General features: G+C 46.8%; 1 protein-coding gene across 1 annotated transcript; it reads right to left on the bottom strand.

Annotated features, from left to right (window-relative positions):
• Positions 1-18326: 18326 nt before the first annotated feature.
• Positions 18327-19568, bottom strand: Foxd4 (forkhead box D4). The gene has a single exon (XM_051199944.1). The coding sequence runs from the start codon at positions 19566-19568 to the stop codon at positions 18327-18329; it is 1242 nt and encodes a 413-aa protein (XP_051055901.1).

The following is a 19568-nucleotide window of genomic DNA, read 5'->3' as shown; positions in this document are numbered from 1 at the left end:
TGGCAGCCAGAAAAACCTTGACTAGGGAGACAGGCCTATTGACCCCTGAGATCCTGTTCCCAGCATGTCAGTGTCTCCAAATGAGGCTGGAAGTCCAGACACCGTAGCTGATTCCAGAAGTTTGCTAAAAAGCACAGCTGCCTAGGCCCCATCCAGGCCCACTCCATCTGCCTTTGCATTTTTTAAATTTTTATTTATTTCTTTATTTTTATATATGCATGTATATCTGTGTACATGTGTATAGTTCCCTCAGAGGCCAGAAGACAGTGACAGATCCTCTGGAACTAGAGTTACAAATAGTTGGGAGTCAACATGTGGGTGCTGGAAACCAAGTCCTCTGGAAGAATACCCAGTGTGTTTAACTGCTGAGCCAGCTCTCCAGCCCTTCCTAATTTAAACAAGATCCAACTAATTCATTTGCACAAGGTTATCGAGTCCTACTCCAGAGGAATGACCTCTGACTTGGCAGCAGGCTAGACCATCTAGGGGGACTCTCTAGATCCTGATACCCGGATCTCACCCGTCATAGTAAGAGGTAAGCATCTGGAGTTTAGGCTGAGCATAGGTCAAAATAAATAAATAATAACACCTCAGTTTGTGAAGGCTGAAAATGAAAGATTGCATGGGGTGAAGTAATTATAAAAATAACCTGGAGTGTAGAGCTCAAACAAAGCTCAAGTGGGATCAGGACCCATCTCAGGTGGGCACTGTTTCTGGCCCCACTTAGTTACCTTTCCCTCTTCCCCCTACACTCAGCATCAAGTTTCTAGGACTGAGCTGCTCACTGCTGTGGTTTGCTAACTCAGAAGTTGTCTGTGAGCATCTGGCCCTCATGCTAAAATCAGCTACTTCTGCACTCAGGCCTGGAATTAGTCTGCCATGAGGTGCTGGGTCCCTCTTAGGGCTGTGACTGGGTCCTTTCTGCTGTGTGGGCATCTTCTTTTGAGAAGAAGACGATGCTGTCCCCCAGCCTCTTCCTCCTCCTCTTCTCCCCCTTGCCTCTCTCCCCTTCTCACCTCCCTTACTCAGCATCCCACCTTCTCTCCTCTTTTTGGATTTTGTATTTTTCCATGGAGTTCTTACCAAAAGAACCAGGTCAGATTCCCCCAGGGAGTCTCTTCTATGACATACTGCTGCTTAAAATCATTTTGGCCCACAGAAGAGTAATTTTTTTAAATGCAGAGTTATCTTCGTCTCGGACGAGAGGCGGTTTCTTAACAAAACCGGGAACACATAGCTCAATCACTAATCAGAGAGCATGCTGCTCTTAATCCTTCTGCACAGATGTGGGTAATAAATCAGAGCACAGCCCACAAGGAAGGAGCTTGGCTCACTTAGTAATCCTTAATTGAAATGCATGCTGTCCGTATGTACATGACAGATAAAACGAATGTGTCTTCAAGCACATTGCCGGGCCTATCTCTCAAAAATGTTAAATGGCAATTCTTTTTGTAAAAAGAACTCTTACATACAATGTTAAATACAAGATACCAGGAGGAGACAACATGTAAATGATGCCTTCCTTGGCTTAGGGGTTCAGGATGAGTTCGTCATAGATCTGCAGTAACAAGACATTAGAATAATTAGCAGCCGCTAGGTGTGCCAGGCGCTGGCTACTCTCACCAGGGATGCTTTCCCACTTAATCCTCAGAAGCCTGGAACACTGTTTCAGAGATGAGGTCTTGAAATGCAGAAGAAGAAGAAGAAAGAAAAAGGAAATAGGAAAAAGGGACAACCATAACCTTTCTTTAAGATCAGCCCATTCCCTACCCCAAACAGCAAAGGGGCTTGCATCATCACCCTCCTCCAGCTGTTTCCCTCCCCCCCCCCCGTTCCCTTCCTTTCTCTTCCCTTCCTTTCTCTTCCTTTCCCTTCTCTTCCTTTCTCTTCCCTTCCTTCCCTTCCCTTCCTCTCCCTTCCCTTCTGTTCTCTTCCCTTCCTTTCTCTTCCCTTCTCTTCCTCTCCCTTCCCTTCCTTTCTCTTCCCTTCCCTTCCTCTCCCTTCCCTTCCTTTCTCTTCCCTTCCTTTCCCTTCTCTTCCTCTCCCTTCCCTTCCTTTCCCTTCTCTTCCTCTCCCTTCCCTTCCTTTCTCTTCCTTTCCCTTCCCTTCCTTTCTCTTCCCTTCCTTTCCCTTCTCTTCCTCTCCCTTCCCTTCCTTTCTCTTCCCTTCCTTTCTCTTCCTCTCCCTTCCTTCCTTTCCCTTCCCTTCTTTTCTCTTCCTTTCCCTTCCTTTCTCTTCCCTTCTCTTCACTTCCCTTCCCTTCCTAGTTGATCTTCAGACAACTGTGGGGCTCTATCTGCAGTCTCTCCTGCTTTCCCCTCTCCTCCCTTCTCCCCTCAGCCCCTCCCCGTCTTAGGGCAGTGAAGTAGAAAAGCATTTCCTCCATCCTTAGCCAACTCCAAGTGGTAAAGGCTCTAGGCCCTGGGCTGCCCCCCCCCCACACACACACTTTAAACCCTGTCTGATAACCTCCTAAAATTCGATGCATGGGATCAACTAACCTCAGTGTCCTTCTTTATAAAACATTTACCTACAGCATCCTTTCTTGGTGTGTCATTCTCTCCATTCTTAAAAATATTTTATTGGCACGTGTTAATCATATACATAGTATTAGATCTCATTATATTTTTATATATGTATATCATGTATCTTGTCATATTCATCTCCTGTAACTCTCTTTGGTCCCTCTTCAGGACCCCCTGTGTTCCATCCTCTTCTCAACTAGTCTCTGTTCTACTTTCAAGTCATTTTTAAAGAACTCAATGTGTTTCATTAGGGTTGCTTACAATAATCAAGTGAGAAGTTGCATGGGCATCCTACCAGTGGCTACAACACAGAAGAAAATGTTTCCTCCTTTCCACTAATCATTAGTTACATATAAATCCTCAGGGATGGCTGGGGCCTCATGAGCCCTTCCCTCCTCCATGACAAGGTGTTGGCAGCTAGTCTTATGCAGATCTTATGAAGGTAATCATAGAAGCTGTCTTAGTTACTATTCTATTGCTGTGCAGACACCATGACCAAGGCAGCTTATAAAGGAAAAATGTTTATTAGGGTTCACAGTTCCAGAGGGCTGGAGTCCATAATCATTACAGTGGAGGGAGCATGGCAGTAGGCAGGCAGACATGGCAGTGGTACAGTAGCTGAGAGCTCAGATCTGATCCATAAGTACTAGGCAGAGAGAGAGAGAGAGAGGGCTAACTGGGAATGGTGTAGGCTTTGAAACCTCAAAGCCTATCATCCCCAGTGGCATGCCTCCTCCAACAAAACACACCTCCTAATCCTTCCCAAACAGTCCCATCAATTATATGAACCTTATGGGGGCCATTCTCAGCCATCTCCTACAGATTCTATGAGTTCAAGAGTGCAATAGCCATAGCATGTCCAGAAGTAAGCATCCCATATCACTCCTTGCTCATCTTCTGGTGCTTACATTCTTCCAGCCACTTCTTCTACAATGTTCTCCAAGCTACAGAAAGGATGGTGCAGATGATCTATTTATGAATGAGCATTCAATAGTCACTGTCATGTCTTTGATCAGTTATAAGTTCCCATAGTAGCACTGCTCACTGAAAGAAGAATCTTTGACAGAAGCACACAGCAACACTAACATATGAGCACAAATGTGCTTATTTACAAGGGGGCTTTATGAAGACATCATGTTCATTTAGAAAAATAGCAGTGGCTTCCCCACTAGAGCCTATGACCTTCCTAGCCATGGGCTGTTGACCAGGTTTACAGTATAATTTCCTCCTGTGGCACAGGCCTCACATCCAACATGGAAGTGGTTGGTTACCCTTATAACAGATATGCCACTATTGCATCAGTAGGTACATATGCCTGGCCAGTTAGTAGGGTCCATGGCTGAGTCACATTAGTGATGAAAACTCTTCAGCATTGCGTCTTTCCCAGCACTATGAGAGCTAGTTAGAAGAGTAGAAGCTTTCCAGACGAGTTGCAACTTGATTTCTCTGTGTCTTGCTACTGAAGTAAGTGATTTCTTCGGCAACAGATTCTTACTATCTAGTTCTGGTAGGCAATTGTTGTAGTTTGAAAGCAACTGCCACTCATAGGGAGTGGCACTATCAGGAGGTATAGCTTTGTCATAGGTATGTAGGTATGGCCTTGTTGGAGGAAGTGTGTCACTGTAGAGGTGGGCTTTGAGGTCTCATATATGCTCAAGCCACTTCCAGTGACTCAGTCTACTTCCTATTGTCTGTGGATCAAGATGTAGGATTCTAAGTTCCTTCTCCAGAACCACGTCTGCCTGCATGCTGCCATGTCCTGCCATAAAGATAATGGACTAAACCTTTAAAAATGTAAGCTACACCACTTAAATGTTTTTCCTTTATAAGAGTTGCCATGGTCACAGTGTCTCATGCCAGCAATAGAAACCCTAAGATAGCAATCACTAGCAATGGTAAATGACTGTATTGTTTGTGGGGGTCTCCCTGACCAAACCTATAGCCCACCCCTAACACACTGGGACCCCTTTAAGAGTCAGACCTCTGCCCATTTATGTGCTCTCTCTCTCTCTCTCTCTCTCTCTCTCTCTCTCTCTCTCTCTCCTGCTTTCAGTTGGCCACCAGGTACCCCCCTCTTCTTCTCTTCCCCCCCCCCTTCCCTCCTCTTCTGTTCCTGGAGCCTCTATGTCTCTTCCCTTCTCCCTCATTCCCCTTTCTAAATAAACACCTCATTTAAGCTCTATCTGCCTAGTGTGTTATTCCCTCTGCCTCGGTCACCCTCACCTGCTATGGAACCTGCTATGCTCTCCCACGTGATCCCTTACCTTGGGACCCCACTCACTTGGGACCCTCACCCTGGACCACTCACCCACCCCTTCTCCAGCTTTTATTCTTATAACTGTAACAAAAGAACAACACTGGGATTTTCTTTTAATAACATATAGTTTCTGGGAGCAATTTTATTCACCCATGCATACTTCTTTCCTCCTTTTTTAACTTTCTCCTATCTTGTTTTGGTTTGGTTTTGGTTTGCTTGAGACTGTGTCTCACTGTGTGGTCTTGGAACTCAAGAGCTCTACATGTCTCTGCCTCCAGAGTGCTTAGTGGGTAAAACTGATTGTTGTTCATGCATAAGGACCTGAGTTTGAATCCCTGGCACCCACATAAAATTAGGACATGGCTGCATGTGTCTCTAACCCCAGCACTGGGGAGTGGAGACAAGCGGGTCCCAGAAATTTGCTGGTCAGCCAGCCTACCTGAAACAGCAAGCTTTGAGCTCAGTGACAGAACCTGTCTTCAAGATGGAAAACAACAGGAGACATTCACATCCTCCTCTGGCCTCCCACATATGCAGGAAAAAACTGGTGTGACATGCTGATGGGGTGGTGTACTTGTATTCCAAGTCCTGGGGTGGCAGGGAAAGGAGACGACCGGGAATATGGGGCTTCCCTCTGGCCTCCCAGAACAGTTTCAGGTTAATGAAACGGTGCCCCCAAGATGCCATCTGTCAGCACCAGTAGGTTGCCCCCCTCCTGGTTCCCGTGGTCAGAACCCTTACCTAAGCTCCTACCCACAGAGTAGAGCTCATTCCACAAGCAGGTGCTGCAGTGCTCACACCGACAACTGCTCTTGATCTTCTTGCTGAGTGACTTCAGCATTCCTAAAACTGGGTCTCTGAGATCCAACCAGCTATACCACTTGCTTCCTCCTTCCCCAACCCACATCTGCAACTACACACCTCCCCTTGCCCCCTACTTCTAAGTCTACTATTGACCCACCCACCTGCACTCCAGACCGCAGTCCCTTGGGAGCTGGCACCATCAATTACTCTCTCTGGCTTCCCCATCCCTAGGGCTCATCAACATATTCAGCACCGAAGTATGTTCACACCTCTTCCATGTTTAAACAAACAAACAGAAACTGCCTTTAACCCTGTCTTCCTTTGCAGATTCTTCGGTCTATATCCCTTACCCTTAGTTATGTACCTCATGTATCAGTTTGAACAGTGCCCCTGCTCATACAAATCCCAGTCCTCCCTAGAAAGCCCAGAATGGGACTTCATTTGTAAACAGAGCCAGGTAAGTACATGCCCTTAAACTGCTATGACTAATGCTGTAAGAAGAAAAGAGACACAGACCTGCATACAGGGAAAACTCCTTGATGTGACATCAAAGCAGAAGCCATGACACCTGAAGATTGCCATGGGGAAGCTTTCAGATAGAGTGATTCATGCATGGAGTGATGGAAGCATGCCCAGCCTGACAAGCAACACCAAGAGACATGCGATAGGTCCTTTCCTGCAGCCTTAAGAGAATGCGTGGGGCTGCCAACATCTTGGAGTTCTAGCCTCCAGAACTATCATTGTTTAAAGCTATCCAGTTTCTGGTGCTTAGTTTTGGCATATTTATGAAATGGATACGCCCCATAGGTCACGACAGTCTTCCCTCTGGATTTAAGATTCCTGTACATACAAACCTCTGCAGCATTATGTGTGACCTTCTGAGTCACACAGTGTCTCTCATCAACTGTGTGAGAGTCGTCTCACGGGTAGGCAAGGAGAAGCTCCTAAAATGCAGGTGGCTCTCATCCCTTTTGTGTTAAGATGCCAGGACCATGGGCTTTATCAAGAGGAAGCTGTGGAAATGGTGCCCTCTAGTGTTACAATCCTAGTACAGGCCACAGGCAGTGATTCGTCTGAGATCCTTAACCCTGAGGACTTGAAAGCTCTGGTTTAGTAACCAGGGCTTACAGGCGCTCTCCTCTGACTGCTTACAGATTTTATCCTTCAGCCCTAGCTCTCCAGCCTCCCTTATCACCTCTCTCCTTCACCTCCCTTCTCCTAGCTCACCACTCCAGAACCGTTCAGCTGAGAAAAGCCCAGTACCTCGCCGCTTTCACAACCCGATTGCTTAGGGTTGTGCTACATTCTGCTACACCTACCATTGCCACTTCTGACTTCTGTCCCCAGCACTCTGCTGTCTCTCCTGCCTCTCCCCACCCCAAGCTCAGCCCACAAGATAAAACAAAATAAAATAAAGCTCAAGTTCTACCACCAGGAAGGCAGGCAGACAGGACAATGTTTCCTACCTCCTCACTTATGAGCAATCCACATTTACAGCCACAGAGGGGCTGTATAGACAGATTCACAGCCAATTGTCTGGGCCAATTACATTGCCTCTTAGCACCAATCAGAGCCATTGAGTCTTATGTTTTGGACCAATCATGGCCTTACCTGGGCAATAGACACAACAGTGCTCCACTAGATACAAGAAGTATCCCACTCTGGCAAAGGTAAAATGGTTTCCTGAGGGCTTGTGATAGGCAAAGATCTAATTTTAAACCACCCTAGCTGATGCTGTGTCTCTGGGGGCCAGGACAATGAGCTACATGTAATTTTGGCATAGTTCTCTCAAGACATCTGTGGTAGCATAAGAGCAGTCCAATCTGCTGTTGACTGAAGAGGCCAGAAGAGGACACAGGATCCCCAGGAACTGTAACAGCAGGTGTGACCTATGAGCAGTGGATGCTGGGAACCAAACTCAGGCTCTCCGCAAGCATAGTAACATCCTCAACCACTGAGCCATCCAGCCCCATTTAATGGATTTCAGCAATGCTTTCTTCATAGCTGACCAGCGCCCAGTGGGGAGAGGTCAATGGTCCTTACTTAGCCCTCATGGATGCTCATCTTCCTCAACCTCTCTACTTTTCCTGACTCTCACAACACCCACTTCCCTCTAAGGTGCAATGGTCCTCAATCCATCGCTGCTCTTTCTTGCTGTGGTGCTATGGTGGGATCACATCTCACCATCAGACCCACTGCTAGCTGTGCACCAAACTCCCAAAGCCTGGCTCTGAATCCCCCAACGTCTTCTGAAAAGTACACCTAAAACCTGTTCGCATCTCAGATGGATGAGATGGAAGCAATGATCTGGAGCCATGCTGACTGTAAATATCACCAGCTACATAGATGCTGACAATGAAAGATGCAGAAAAGCAGAACCCAGCCACACAGAGGTGCAAACGTGGATGCCCAGCTGGAGCTTAATAGCAAAGACTGACATTGGATGGAGCAATGGGCTCAGCCATGGAATGCACATCTGTAAGCAGCATCCAAAACAACCTGTGCACTGTGTTGTCCCACAACATCTAGACATCACAGAGGCTGTCTGCAGTTTCTTTCTCCAATCCTTGCACAGATTTCTTTTGTGGCTAAGCTTAACCTGGAGTCAACTGGAGAGAGATTCTGGGGAATGTGGTCCTTGCTTAGCTGTGTTGAGATAATAGCAAGTCATCAGAGAGAGGAAAGGCTAGCAACTGTGAGTAATCGGGAATAAAGTAATACAATAATAAAACACGAGTGACATGCTGGAGAGTTCTCATTTGAGGCTACAGTACTCTGGGGGAAAAGAAGGCAGGGGTGGGTGGGGGTGGGAATCTGTCTGATGAAATACGAGCGGGGCTAGGAGAGGGTGTGTAGGATTTGGCATAGATGGAATAGTTTGGCACTTGGTACTGGAGGAAGGGATTGGTATGGCAGTGCTGGGCCACCGTGAGAGGCCTGGCCTGGCCAGAAACCCTGCAAAGGCTGTTCTGTGAAACACACGGTGCTCAAAGTCAGGACAATGAATGCAGGGCATCCGGTCGCTTGTAGCAAAGCAGGGAAGAGGCTGTGTCCTGATGTGGACAAGGTAAAAATTAACACAGCTGGCTCTTCATACCAATCCAAATGTGTGGATTTGGCTCAGTCCAGGTAGATTATTCCGGATGGGGGCTGGCGTGCACTGTAATAAACGCATGGGATTTCTGTTGTTGTTATTCCCTAAACAAAACAATTGTTACAGACTATATACTGCATTCAGTATGACAGATGTTCCGAGATCATTTAAAGCATGTGGGATGATAAGCATAGTTTATGTATATGACACCATTTCGTAGAAGGGTCTTTGGGCATGTGCAATTTGAGTAGCTACTGACAACCTAGAGCCAAGTATCTCAGGTGTGTGTGTGTGTGTGTGTGTGTGTGTGTGTGTGTGTGTGTGTTTCGAGATAAAGATAGTGGCATAGGGGTTTTGGTTTTGAAGCCTCCAGCGGATATGGGAAATTTAAAACAACAACAACAACAACAAGAGTGCCCTTTGGTCTAGACCCCAGCAGACTCGGAGCTACAGGACATAGGGAAGGAGCCAGTCTCCATGGGAACAGAGCAGTGGAGAGCAACAGGTGACCAAGAATGTTATTACCAGTAGCAGGAACTGGTATGACAGAGGTCCACCACACACAGAAATGGGTGATTCCAGTCTCAGGACACACAGGAGAAGGCACATTGACAGCAGGCCAAGTTAGCCCTCAGGGTGGGGGCAGGGAAGTGCCTAAGTGGCAAGAGTGGGTTAAACAGGATGAAAGCGAGGGAGACTTGCCTTGTCAAAGATGCTGGGGAGGACATGGAGGGCAGAAAGATGGGCAGCCAGGAGCAGGGACCATAATCTGTTTTTCTTCTCACTGCTTCACCCTCTTCAAAACTCATCTTGTCACACAGTCCAGTTGCCTTTGAGCTATACTGATCCCAGTTCTCTCTTCCAGAACTTTCTTTTCACTCATCACAAACATACTTTCTGTAAAATAGTTACAGCTGGAAGAAAAAAAACAACTATTCATTCAGGTTACAGATCACAGGTGTGTGTGGAGCACCTGCTATGTGACAAGCTCTATGCCAGGTACTAAAACACCACAGAACCCAATAGCTTCTCAGCCCAGAGGCTGGATGCTCCAGCAGTCCCAATCTGGTGCTGAAAGCCTAAGGAATTCCTAGAGAGCAACAGATCTCCAGTCCACACTGGAAGCCCAGAGCTGGGACCTAATGTTGCCGGGTAGCTATCAGTGAAGACTGCTCAGACGTGGGTTTAAACCTCTAGAAAGTCTTTATTACCCAGCTGGCAACTGCACTGGGTGTTTGGAACCCCAGTATAGGCCAGAGCCTTTCTCAGGATAAGCAAAAAAAAAAAAAAAAAAACATATTCAGGGTTAACATACTTAGTTACCCAGAAGCAGAACTAAAGAAGCCAAAAGCCAGATTAGTGCATTTAGAGACTTTCCCATATGATGGAATCTGATGGATCAGGGCTTTGTTTTTTCATTTGGCAGTTGGTGCTGTCCACGTGTTGTTTTGTGGCCTAAGTGATACTTCTATCATGGAGTCAGCTGTGCTAAGGTCTGGGGGGGGGGCTGGGGAGGGAAGGCGGGTGGCTGTTACATAACATCAGCGAAGGAATGCAAATGGTTTGCCTTTGAGTTGACCACTGATGTTAGCCATTGTGTCAGGATTCAGGCTGAGGCGAACAAACAAGCTGCTACAGGGACACAGAACTCCACTCCTGTAAGACAAGAAAACTTCCCCCATTCTTTTGCAAGGCAGTGTGGGTGATACTCAAGACTTTGCCCTTTATCCAGCAGCCAGACCTGCCCTGGGGTGCAGGGCTTCCTTTTCTGCTCCCCGTTCTCCTCTAGCTTGCTAAAGGGTGTTCTAATGTCTTCCAGAGTTAGGTTTATAAGAGGAGATAGTTCAGAAGGTGGCCAACTATCTTGTTTTCATGCATGCTAGGTAAGCCCTGGATAGTGAGTGACACCCTGGTCCTACCCTCTATGGCTCTAGCATCCATGCTCCTGCATCTGGTACATGGTAAAGCAGAATCTCTCCTTTCTCTCATCTACTGTCCTCCCTTCCATTCCCCTCTCCTCCCTTCTCTCTTCCTCCCCTCCCTGCCACCCCAGCCCACACCTCAGATGTAACTGTGACTTCTCTATTTATAATAAGCTCTTTGGTTTCCAGTAAAGACTAATCTGTGGTTCTCACAAGAGTGGGCAGATGAATTTCTACCCCAGCTGGCCTTATACCACTCCACCCACAACCCTGAAATTTCTACAGGCCACCTTAGCTCCCTTCTCTTGAGGTCCCCTTGCACTTTCAGGTGGCTTTCTTGGTCAAGACTTAAGTGAAACCACACAGCTAGCTGTCTTGCTGGAACTTACTTAAGTGTCTGTGAGAAATTTTCACACATCCCTACAAAAACTGTAATATCACAACAGGTAAGCTGGCTGGTCACACATCTGCTCACAGATCCTCTCTTTTGCCTGGCAGCTCCTCCCCAACCTTTAGGACTGTGTATAAGCACCTCCTCCGTCAAGAAATTCTTCCACATATGCTCTCAAAACACCACGAGTTTATGCACATATGCACACATCTATATGCCGAGATGCACACAACTAAAACTTTAAAACGTAAATTCTAACTAAACAAACAAAAGACTCTGTTGTGGATTTGCCCGGCATGCCATGTGTCAGTTGACTTCTGACACTGTGTCCAGGCTGGACTTCAAGCCCCAGAAGTGAGGGCTTTCTTTGTCTTGCTCCTCATCGTATCCCTTGCTCCTCCTGGCACAGTGCCTAGCACAAAGTAGTTGCTCAGTCAATTTCTTCTGGGGAAAAAATAAATTGGAAGTGACTCTCCCCATCAGTAAAAATGACATTATACAGAACGGAAGCCAGTGATTCACAGTAGGGGAGGATGTCCCTGCTGTCCCGTGTGTTAATTTAAACTGTAGGCATAGTGTGGTTGTTTGCTATCCTGTGAGGCTCCAGGGCAAGGTGAGGCCAGGTCTCTGATGGGTCTTGTTGACCCTGGGAATGAATGGGGTGCATGGTTTGTCTGTCATTTCAGTGGAATCTCTCACAGAAACAGTATGCCCTGTCCTCCAGCCTTTGTGGCAGTAAGTTAAGGAAGCCACCATGTGAAGACTGACTGTGAAGGTATCAGGCAAGCCTCTACCAACAGTGAGGCCTATATCATAATTATAATTATGAATTCACTGCTTTCATTTCCAGAGCATTTGTACATGGCACCAAACTGAGCATGGCCTGTGTTATTACAAGTGATCCCCACAGTAACTTCACAAAATGTAAACTATTGTCATTATATAGCTGGAGAAATTGATGCTCAGAGAGGTTAAGTTGCTTGCCTCAAGTCACAGAGAGATTGGAGAACAGGAGAGAAAGCACAAAACATACAGATTTCACACAATGACTTAACTCCTCTGCAGGGTCTAGCCTTGGAAACTAAATTAGTTTCCAAGAACACATCAGAGTCTAAGCTTGACTTCAACAAATGATATAGCCTTACAGTAAGCCTCTAAATAACCTAATTTAAATTTTATTCTCTATTCAGGATTAAGGCTTTAAAACTATTGAATGCCAAATATTTTTATTTGCACATATATGTGATGTATAATAAGGCATTAACTGCTAAATATAGTGAATCAGAAAGTATAAGAAAACGAAACAACAGTCACCATTATATAAAACACCAGCTGCTTACCAAGTACATATAAAATGATTAGGAAATTAGAACTATTAAAAATTAAAGTGCTCCCACATGCCTTTAATTCCAGAACTCAGGAGGCAGAGGCAGGCAGATATCTGAGTTCAAGGCCAGCCTGGTTTACAGAGCAAGTTCCAGGAAAACCAGGGCTATTACACAGAGATACCCTGTGTCTTAGCTAGGATTTCAACTGCTGTGAAGAGAACTATAACCATGGCAACTCTTATAAAGGAAAATACTTAATTGGGTGGCAGGACATGGTGGCATGCAGGAAGATGTGATGCTGGAGGAGCTGAGAGTTAATACATCTTGACCCAAAGGCAACAGGAAGTGAAGTGAGTCATTGGAAGTGGCTTGAGCATACCAGACCTCAAAGCCTGCCTCCACAGTGACATACTTCCTCTAGCAAGGCTACACCTTCTCCAACAAAGCCACAACTCCTAATAGTGCCACTCCCAGTGAGCTTATGGGGGCCAATTACATTCAAACTACCACACTCCATCTTGAAAAAAAATGTGCAATTTTTTGACCTACCAAACTAGCCCTTCCCATTTGTTCTAGGTGAATGATACTTTTTATGCAAAAATTTTGGTCATTTGAACACTACTTATACCCAACTAAATTTAAGTTTTATACCACTCATTTACACACTTGCCAGTATTATAAACACAATAGATCTCAATTAGTCAGCACCAGGGTTCTTTTGAGATAGGTAAAACATGATTTGATTCCAGGAGACTCTGCAGGTATAGAAACTTGTGCAAATAACTACACAATGTGGGTAACTGAAATCACAGAAGCCAGTGTGCATTGAAGAAGGAAAACAGAAAGTTTGATTTAGTTTGTACACTCATTTATAAGAATCTCAAATAGTTAGCTACCTTCAGATTTTATTAAATTTGCCTCTTAGATGCAAGTGATTCCTTTTCTGTCCAGTCTAATTTCTTTTGTATCCTGATTCTGTTTCTTTTGAGGTTACCTAAAAATGAATCTTTCTACAAGCCCAGAATTTGTGTTCTTACTTTATTATGACATCACTGAGATTTTAGCATTTGCATCCTAAAACACAACACAATATAAAACATAAAATGCTACAACATAAAAATTTCAAGAAGTAAAGGTCTGTATTCTCACAAATAAAAGAGACACTATAACCATGGCAACTCTTATAAAGGAAAATACTTAATTGGGTGGCAGGTCATTAAATTGTAGATGATGTGTTTGAGTCATAATTTTATGTGCCTGTAAATGCACCCAAAATAACAATCCATCTTTAAAAATATAAGAAACATTTAAGAATTGTATTGAGATATCCACCCCACCTGCACCTGTGGCATTGACCACGCCCATTGGGGCTTCAGGACAGGTGTTCAGGTGTTGGGCATGACCAGGGGAGGGGACTAGGACAGGGAGTGTTGGTGCATATTTTCACTCCCAGCACTCAGAGAGCAGTCATAAGCACATCTCTGTGATTTCAGGCCCAGCAGGATCTACACAGAGTTCCAGGTTAGACAGGGGAATACAGTGAGACTCTGGGTTTATTTTATTTTGTTTGGTGGTGTTGTTGCTGTAAAGTCTGTAGGAACAGCATTATCACTGGGTATATTTTGCCACGAGAATATCATCTGTGGGCAGAAAAATCTGGACTGTTAAATGTCTCAGCTACTTTCTTCGACTGCCTCTGAGTCCCCTGGAGCAGTGAAAGAGGATGGGGCAATCTAAAGAAGCTCAGAAACTAGTTAACGGGATGTGAGCACCATTGAAAACTAGCAAGCTTTTTTGTTACACTTTGTGCTTTTCTCTTTGTTTTTTATTTGTTTTCATTTTGTGATGCAGGGTGTCACTACTGTAGCCTTGGCTGGTCTGGAACTTACAGAGTTCTTCCCCACTCTGTCTCCCTAATGCTTGCATCACAGTGCTCTGCTCAAACTAACAAATATTTAAAAACTTTCTTTACAGACAATTGAGGATATTTACTATTGCCTTGATAAACTGATAGTCAGTGAATTGTTTTGGTATAACTGTAGTAATTAGGTTACATTGATGAAATTCTTGTCTTTTTTATGGAGGAAATGATAGAATTTTGGATTTGACACAAAATAACCTGGAGAGAACAGTAAGATGGTAAAGATGAAATGGGTTAGTTACAACAAATTACGTTACAAATAATTGTCATGGTTTCCTTTTTTAAGTGGAATTAATTAGCATTTGAAAAATGGCACACCTGCTAGGCACACACCTTTAATCCCAGCAATCAGGAGTCAAAGGCAGTGGGATTTCTGTGAGTTCCAGGCTAACCTGACCTACATATCAAGCTCTGTAGCCAGAGCTACATAGTGAGACCCCGTCTCAAAAGAAAAAAGAAAAAGAAAGAAAAAAAGAAAAGAAGAAAGAATGAAAGAAAAAGGAAAAGGAAGAAAAGAGAGAAGGAAAGAAAACATCAATAATAGTCACCATAATTTATAATCTGTGGGTTATAAGTACTGGGTTTAATAGACTCACAGCTATGCACAGGAAAACGCATACCTCTTAGGCTTCATTTAATCTCATTGTTTCCTTTGCCTGGCTGGGGAAGAAAAACCGTTCCACTGTAAGGAAGTCATAACTGTCCAAACACCTTCTTGGTTACTGCAGTAGACACATGCCTGTGCCCTATGGAAAAGGAGCTGGGCTGGGGTTTACACTCAGGTACCCTCAGCTTGTTCAGGGACCCGAGCAGAGGGAACCAAGGTGAATTTCACACTGTGGTCTCAAATGCTTGCTCTTTTCTTTTCTCTAAGTTTTTCTTTTGTTGGGAAGTCAATTTGGTACGATTAGCTGTCACCTGCACGAATTCTTTTAGTTAGTTAGTTAGTTAGTTAGTTAGTTAGTTAGTTAGTTAGTTAGTTAGTTAGTGCTTGCCAACTAAAGCTTAAAAGGCATTGAAATAATCTCAGGGTGGTGTAGGGGGAGGGGAGGGAAATTCAAACAGCATTTCCCTTTAGATTGCCATCAATGTCAGTGTTGGAAAGTTTTCCTGAACATTCTCTGTAAACGCTCAGCAGTCTCACGGGTCCTGTTTTAGAAGATACCTTTAATTGCATCTCACTGTTGAGGCCAGTGTTTTCCCCCTCGTTTCTGATGCGGCCCTAGACTGCCTATCATCTGTCACAGAATCTAAACCAAAAGAATATTGGTGGCTGACATCTGCAGCCTGGTGATGAAAGCGGTTTCAGCATCCTAAATTCTGTCCAGTAGTTCATTTGGGATAAGGACTGGGCACTTGAGAAATCCCACCTTCTCACTCGCTGGTCCGCGGATGCCCAGTTTCAAACTGGCTCTGGGCATGCGGATTGGGTGTTGGGGAAATCTCTCCTACTCAAGGGTTCCTTGTTCTTAGGACCATTGGGAGGAACCGGAATGGAACAAAATCTAGCAGGAGAGAGGAACTCCTTGAATTCTTTCCTGATTCCTTCCTAGCTACTTCAGTTCTAGTGACCCTGTGGGCTCCTGGTCTTGACCTGGAGGCCTCCAGGAGACTGGGACAAGAGGCTGTACTGCGTGAAGATTTCCTACAAGAGTTTGTGGGTTAGAAACCACATGGGTCCTGACACTGCTGCCCGAGGGTCCTTAGAAGACAATTTCTCCTAGTTGAAAGTTCTCCTCTGCAAACGGTGGGGTTCTACAGTGAATATTCTAGGTACAGCCATGGTGTCAGTGCCTAGTGTACCAGGAGTAGGGGTACCAGAGCTAATGGTGTGTGTCGTTCATTCCTAGAAGGCAGAGGCTGAGACAGTTCCCTCCAGCTCCCTGATGCTGGTGGAAACTGCCGGCACTCGATTCTGTTCTGGGCGTATCCGGTCAGTCTGTTCCCAGGGAGACCCTCCAACCTTCAGGGTCTCAGAAGCCACATAGTTTTTAAAGCCCAGCCCAAAGACGCTCACCTGCGTGAAGTGTATTGCAGAACTGCGGGCTTGTGTTCCGTGGCCCTGGAGGGGGCGGTACAGGTGACTAGGCTGAGCACGCTGCATCCCAGCCACTGGCCCCTGAGTAATCCAAGGACTTGACATCGTGGGGACGCCTGGCCTGCGGGGTCAGCTGCTGGCGCTCCAGGTTCAGGCGCTGCCACTGCAGCCCGTCCCCCTCTTCCCGCCACCTGGGTGTGAGTGGTGCAGATCGCACTCAAAGGAGGTCCGAGCTGTCCCAGTCCTCCGGGCACTCTGCACAATAAACTCCTGGGACGACCTTCATCCTACCCTTCATCAGCAATGGTCTTGGAAAGTGTGGCCTTGTTACAATTTCAGCAGAGACGCATTACAATTTAGGGGCAGGCCTGCGCCAGGCTCTGGGCACTCCTCCTCGTGCTGGGCCGGGTTTGAGAGCTGTAGGAATAGGAGTTCTGTGCGCAGGTGCCCAGCCAGGCATCATTCGCTTCCAGGGTCAGCTGGAGGTGGGGGGAGTGTTAACTGACTAGCTGAGGGTGACCAGGCTCGGGACGTCTTTGCACAAAGAGCAAAGAGCAACAGCGAAGGAGTGGGAAAGAGGAGCCTTCGCATTGTTTTTAATTGCCACTGAACTCTCAGATTGCCGCTGACCACAGAAGGGATGGTACTGTGAGAACCGAGAGGCCAGGGGCCAAGAGGAGGAGAGCTGACTGTTTGAATGCTCAAAGCTACCAAGGTGAACTTAGGGAACTGTAGGAGTTCTGGGCTATGGAGTGTAAGCAGTGAAATGTGGACTTCGTTGCAAAGGGTGGGGAGCACAGACGATTTCCTTTACCCAGCATGGCTTCCCCGAAGTTACGAATTGCAGAATCCGCTTACCATTGACACAACCTCTAAAATTCCTCTTTTTTCCAGCAGTCGTAGGCGATGGGCATACTCTCCTTTTACTTGCACCCTGAAGCTGAATCACTGTTGCAAAGGCCTCTCCGAAATTATTTTTTTTTTTTTTAGGAAAAGGCCATGACAATACTAGTATTTTAATGTACCTAATAGCCCGGCTTTAGAAAAATGACAAATAAACTCAGCATAATGGGACATGCTAAGACTTTTGGGAGCTGGAAAGGAAGATAGCTGATTACAGGCCACGAAGAGCTACACCGCGGAAACCTCCCTTTTAAAGAAAGAAGGAAGGAAGGAGTGATGGGTGAGAAAGAATAGAGGTTGTATTAATTCCTCTAATTCTTTTCCTTCTAGAAGTTTCGTAAGTAGTAAAACCATTTTATAAGATGAACTTTGGTCCACAAATATTAGGAGTTCTTAAAGCCCATACTTAAAATTACTGATATCTATAATGAATATAAAGCATAAAAACGAATTGTGAGATAATAATGTAAATTCTAAAAGAAACTCTAAAATTATGAAAGCGAATAAAGAGACATAATAGGAAATACGCAATATGGCATCCCGATTTAGTATTTTATTCAATCTATATGACTAGGCTTAATTTTAATACAACCCTGGTTGAGCAGGGCACATCACACATACAAGAAATAAATGTTCCGAAAACATTTTATTTCTATTACATACGGATTTCGGGAATCAGAGCGTGTTGGCATTCTGCATGTGACTGGGGGACACTTGCAGTCCCTAGGGGATGAAATGGGGCGTGATTTTGTGTTGCCAGCTGTTCTGCTTATTAACAACCAAACGTCTCACTCACGTTCATAGTTCATAGGTTCCGGGGAAGTATGCAAATCGGAAAAGCTGTGGAAATTACAACTGAAGCGGACTAGACACGCTTCAAGCCCCCAGATTCCCCCGCGTTTTGTCATCAAGAGAGCAGAACACAGTAGTAACAGTTTGGCGGGAGTGCATGCTGCTTTTCCTCGCACAAGCCTCGAACAAGCAGGTGGTGCAAATCTAGACAGGGAGAGGGTCCACCCTGCCACTTGGCTCCAGGTGTGACAGAGGGAATCAGCCCCGAGGCTGGGCGAGGCTGTTGTTTAAAATGCAGGCAAGGTCTCTTCTCTGCTAGAAAGAGCAGCCAGAGCTGTCAGCCTGCAGTCCTCAGTGGCAGGCTGATGCTTCAGCAAAGCCGCAACGGCCGGCCGTCAGGTGCCTGCCCAACCGTGCGCCTTTACAAGGAGCGCAGCTCCTGGCACAGTGGTGCTCCTCTTGCTGAGGCTGCTGCTGCAACATTGTCCGGGCGGACACTTGCAGCAGCGGGGAAAGGGCCTGGGGGTGCAGCAAGCGCGATGGGTGCTGCAGCAGGTGGCAGTAGCTCCACGAAGCGGAGGGCGGACTCTGCGCATCCCCAGTTCCTTCTCCTCTGACCCCCTGCATGATACTCTCGATGGTGAACGAGGTACAGCCGCGTCCAGGCGGAGATCCCGAGCCCTCGGCTCCGTCCCAAGGCTGGGAACCCAGTGCGGGTTGCATTACGGGGATGGCGCGGGACGTGGCCGGGTCCGCATCTTCGGCTTTTCTAGGCGCTTCGGCATAGGCGGGGGCGGCAAGCAGCAGGTAGCGGAGCGGATGCGGATGCAGCGGAGCGCACGGGCGGCTCCCGGGTGGAGCGGCTTGATGGACTCGGAGGCCAGGCTGCGGCGGGGAAGAGTAACGGAGCAGGAGGCTGGGGTGGGAGACGTGCAGGGTGGCAGGCACAGGCGGTGGAGGGAAGGGACAGTGCAGGTGGCCTCCCGAGGGCGGGTGGTGGCGCTTGAAGCGCTTCCTGCGCCTGAGGAAGCTGCCATTGTCGAACATGTCCTGGGAGGCGGGGTCCAGGCTCCAGTAGTTGCCTTTGCCGGGGTGGCCTGGCTCGCGAGGAATCTTGACGAAGCAGTCGTTAAGCGACAGGTTGTGGCGGATGCTGTTCTGCCAGGCGGGGAATTTGCGGCGGTAGTACGGGAAGCGGCCGCTGATGAAGGCGCAGATGCCGCTGAGCGTCAGGCGCTTGTGCGGACTCTGCAGGATAGCCATAGTGATGAGCGCGATGTAGGAGTATGGGGGCTTGGCAGGCTGCGGGCCATCGGCGGCGGGGGTCGCGGCTGTGCGCGGCGCTCGGAACTTGTGGACGAACCCAGAGGAGTTGCTCAGGCTGCCACGGTCCCCCGCGTTCCTCCGGGTAGGCGTGCCTGCTCTGGGCCCCGGCAGCGGCGGTTCAAGGCTCATCTCCGCCTTCTCGTTGTGCTCCGTCTGGTCTCCATCTTCCTCCTCTGCCAGCATGTGGATTTCAACCTCATCCCGGTCGGAGCTTCCGGGGCTGAGCTGCGGAGTGGAGAGAAGCTGCCTGGCTCTTGCCAAGTTCAT

The sequence above is a fragment of the Phodopus roborovskii genome, unplaced genomic scaffold, assembly GCF_943737965.1.
Source record: "Phodopus roborovskii unplaced genomic scaffold, PHOROB, whole genome shotgun sequence".
In the NCBI taxonomy this organism is placed as follows: Eukaryota; Metazoa; Chordata; class Mammalia; order Rodentia; family Cricetidae; genus Phodopus; species Phodopus roborovskii.
Note: the sequence above shows the minus strand (reverse complement) of the source record. Positions and strands in the feature narration are given on the sequence as shown.

Excerpts from the sequence above, each read along its gene's own strand:
- Foxd4 (XM_051199944.1), bottom strand. The coding sequence starts at position 19,568 with ATGAACTTGGCAAGAGCCAGGCAGCTTCTCTCCACTCCGCAGCTCAGC.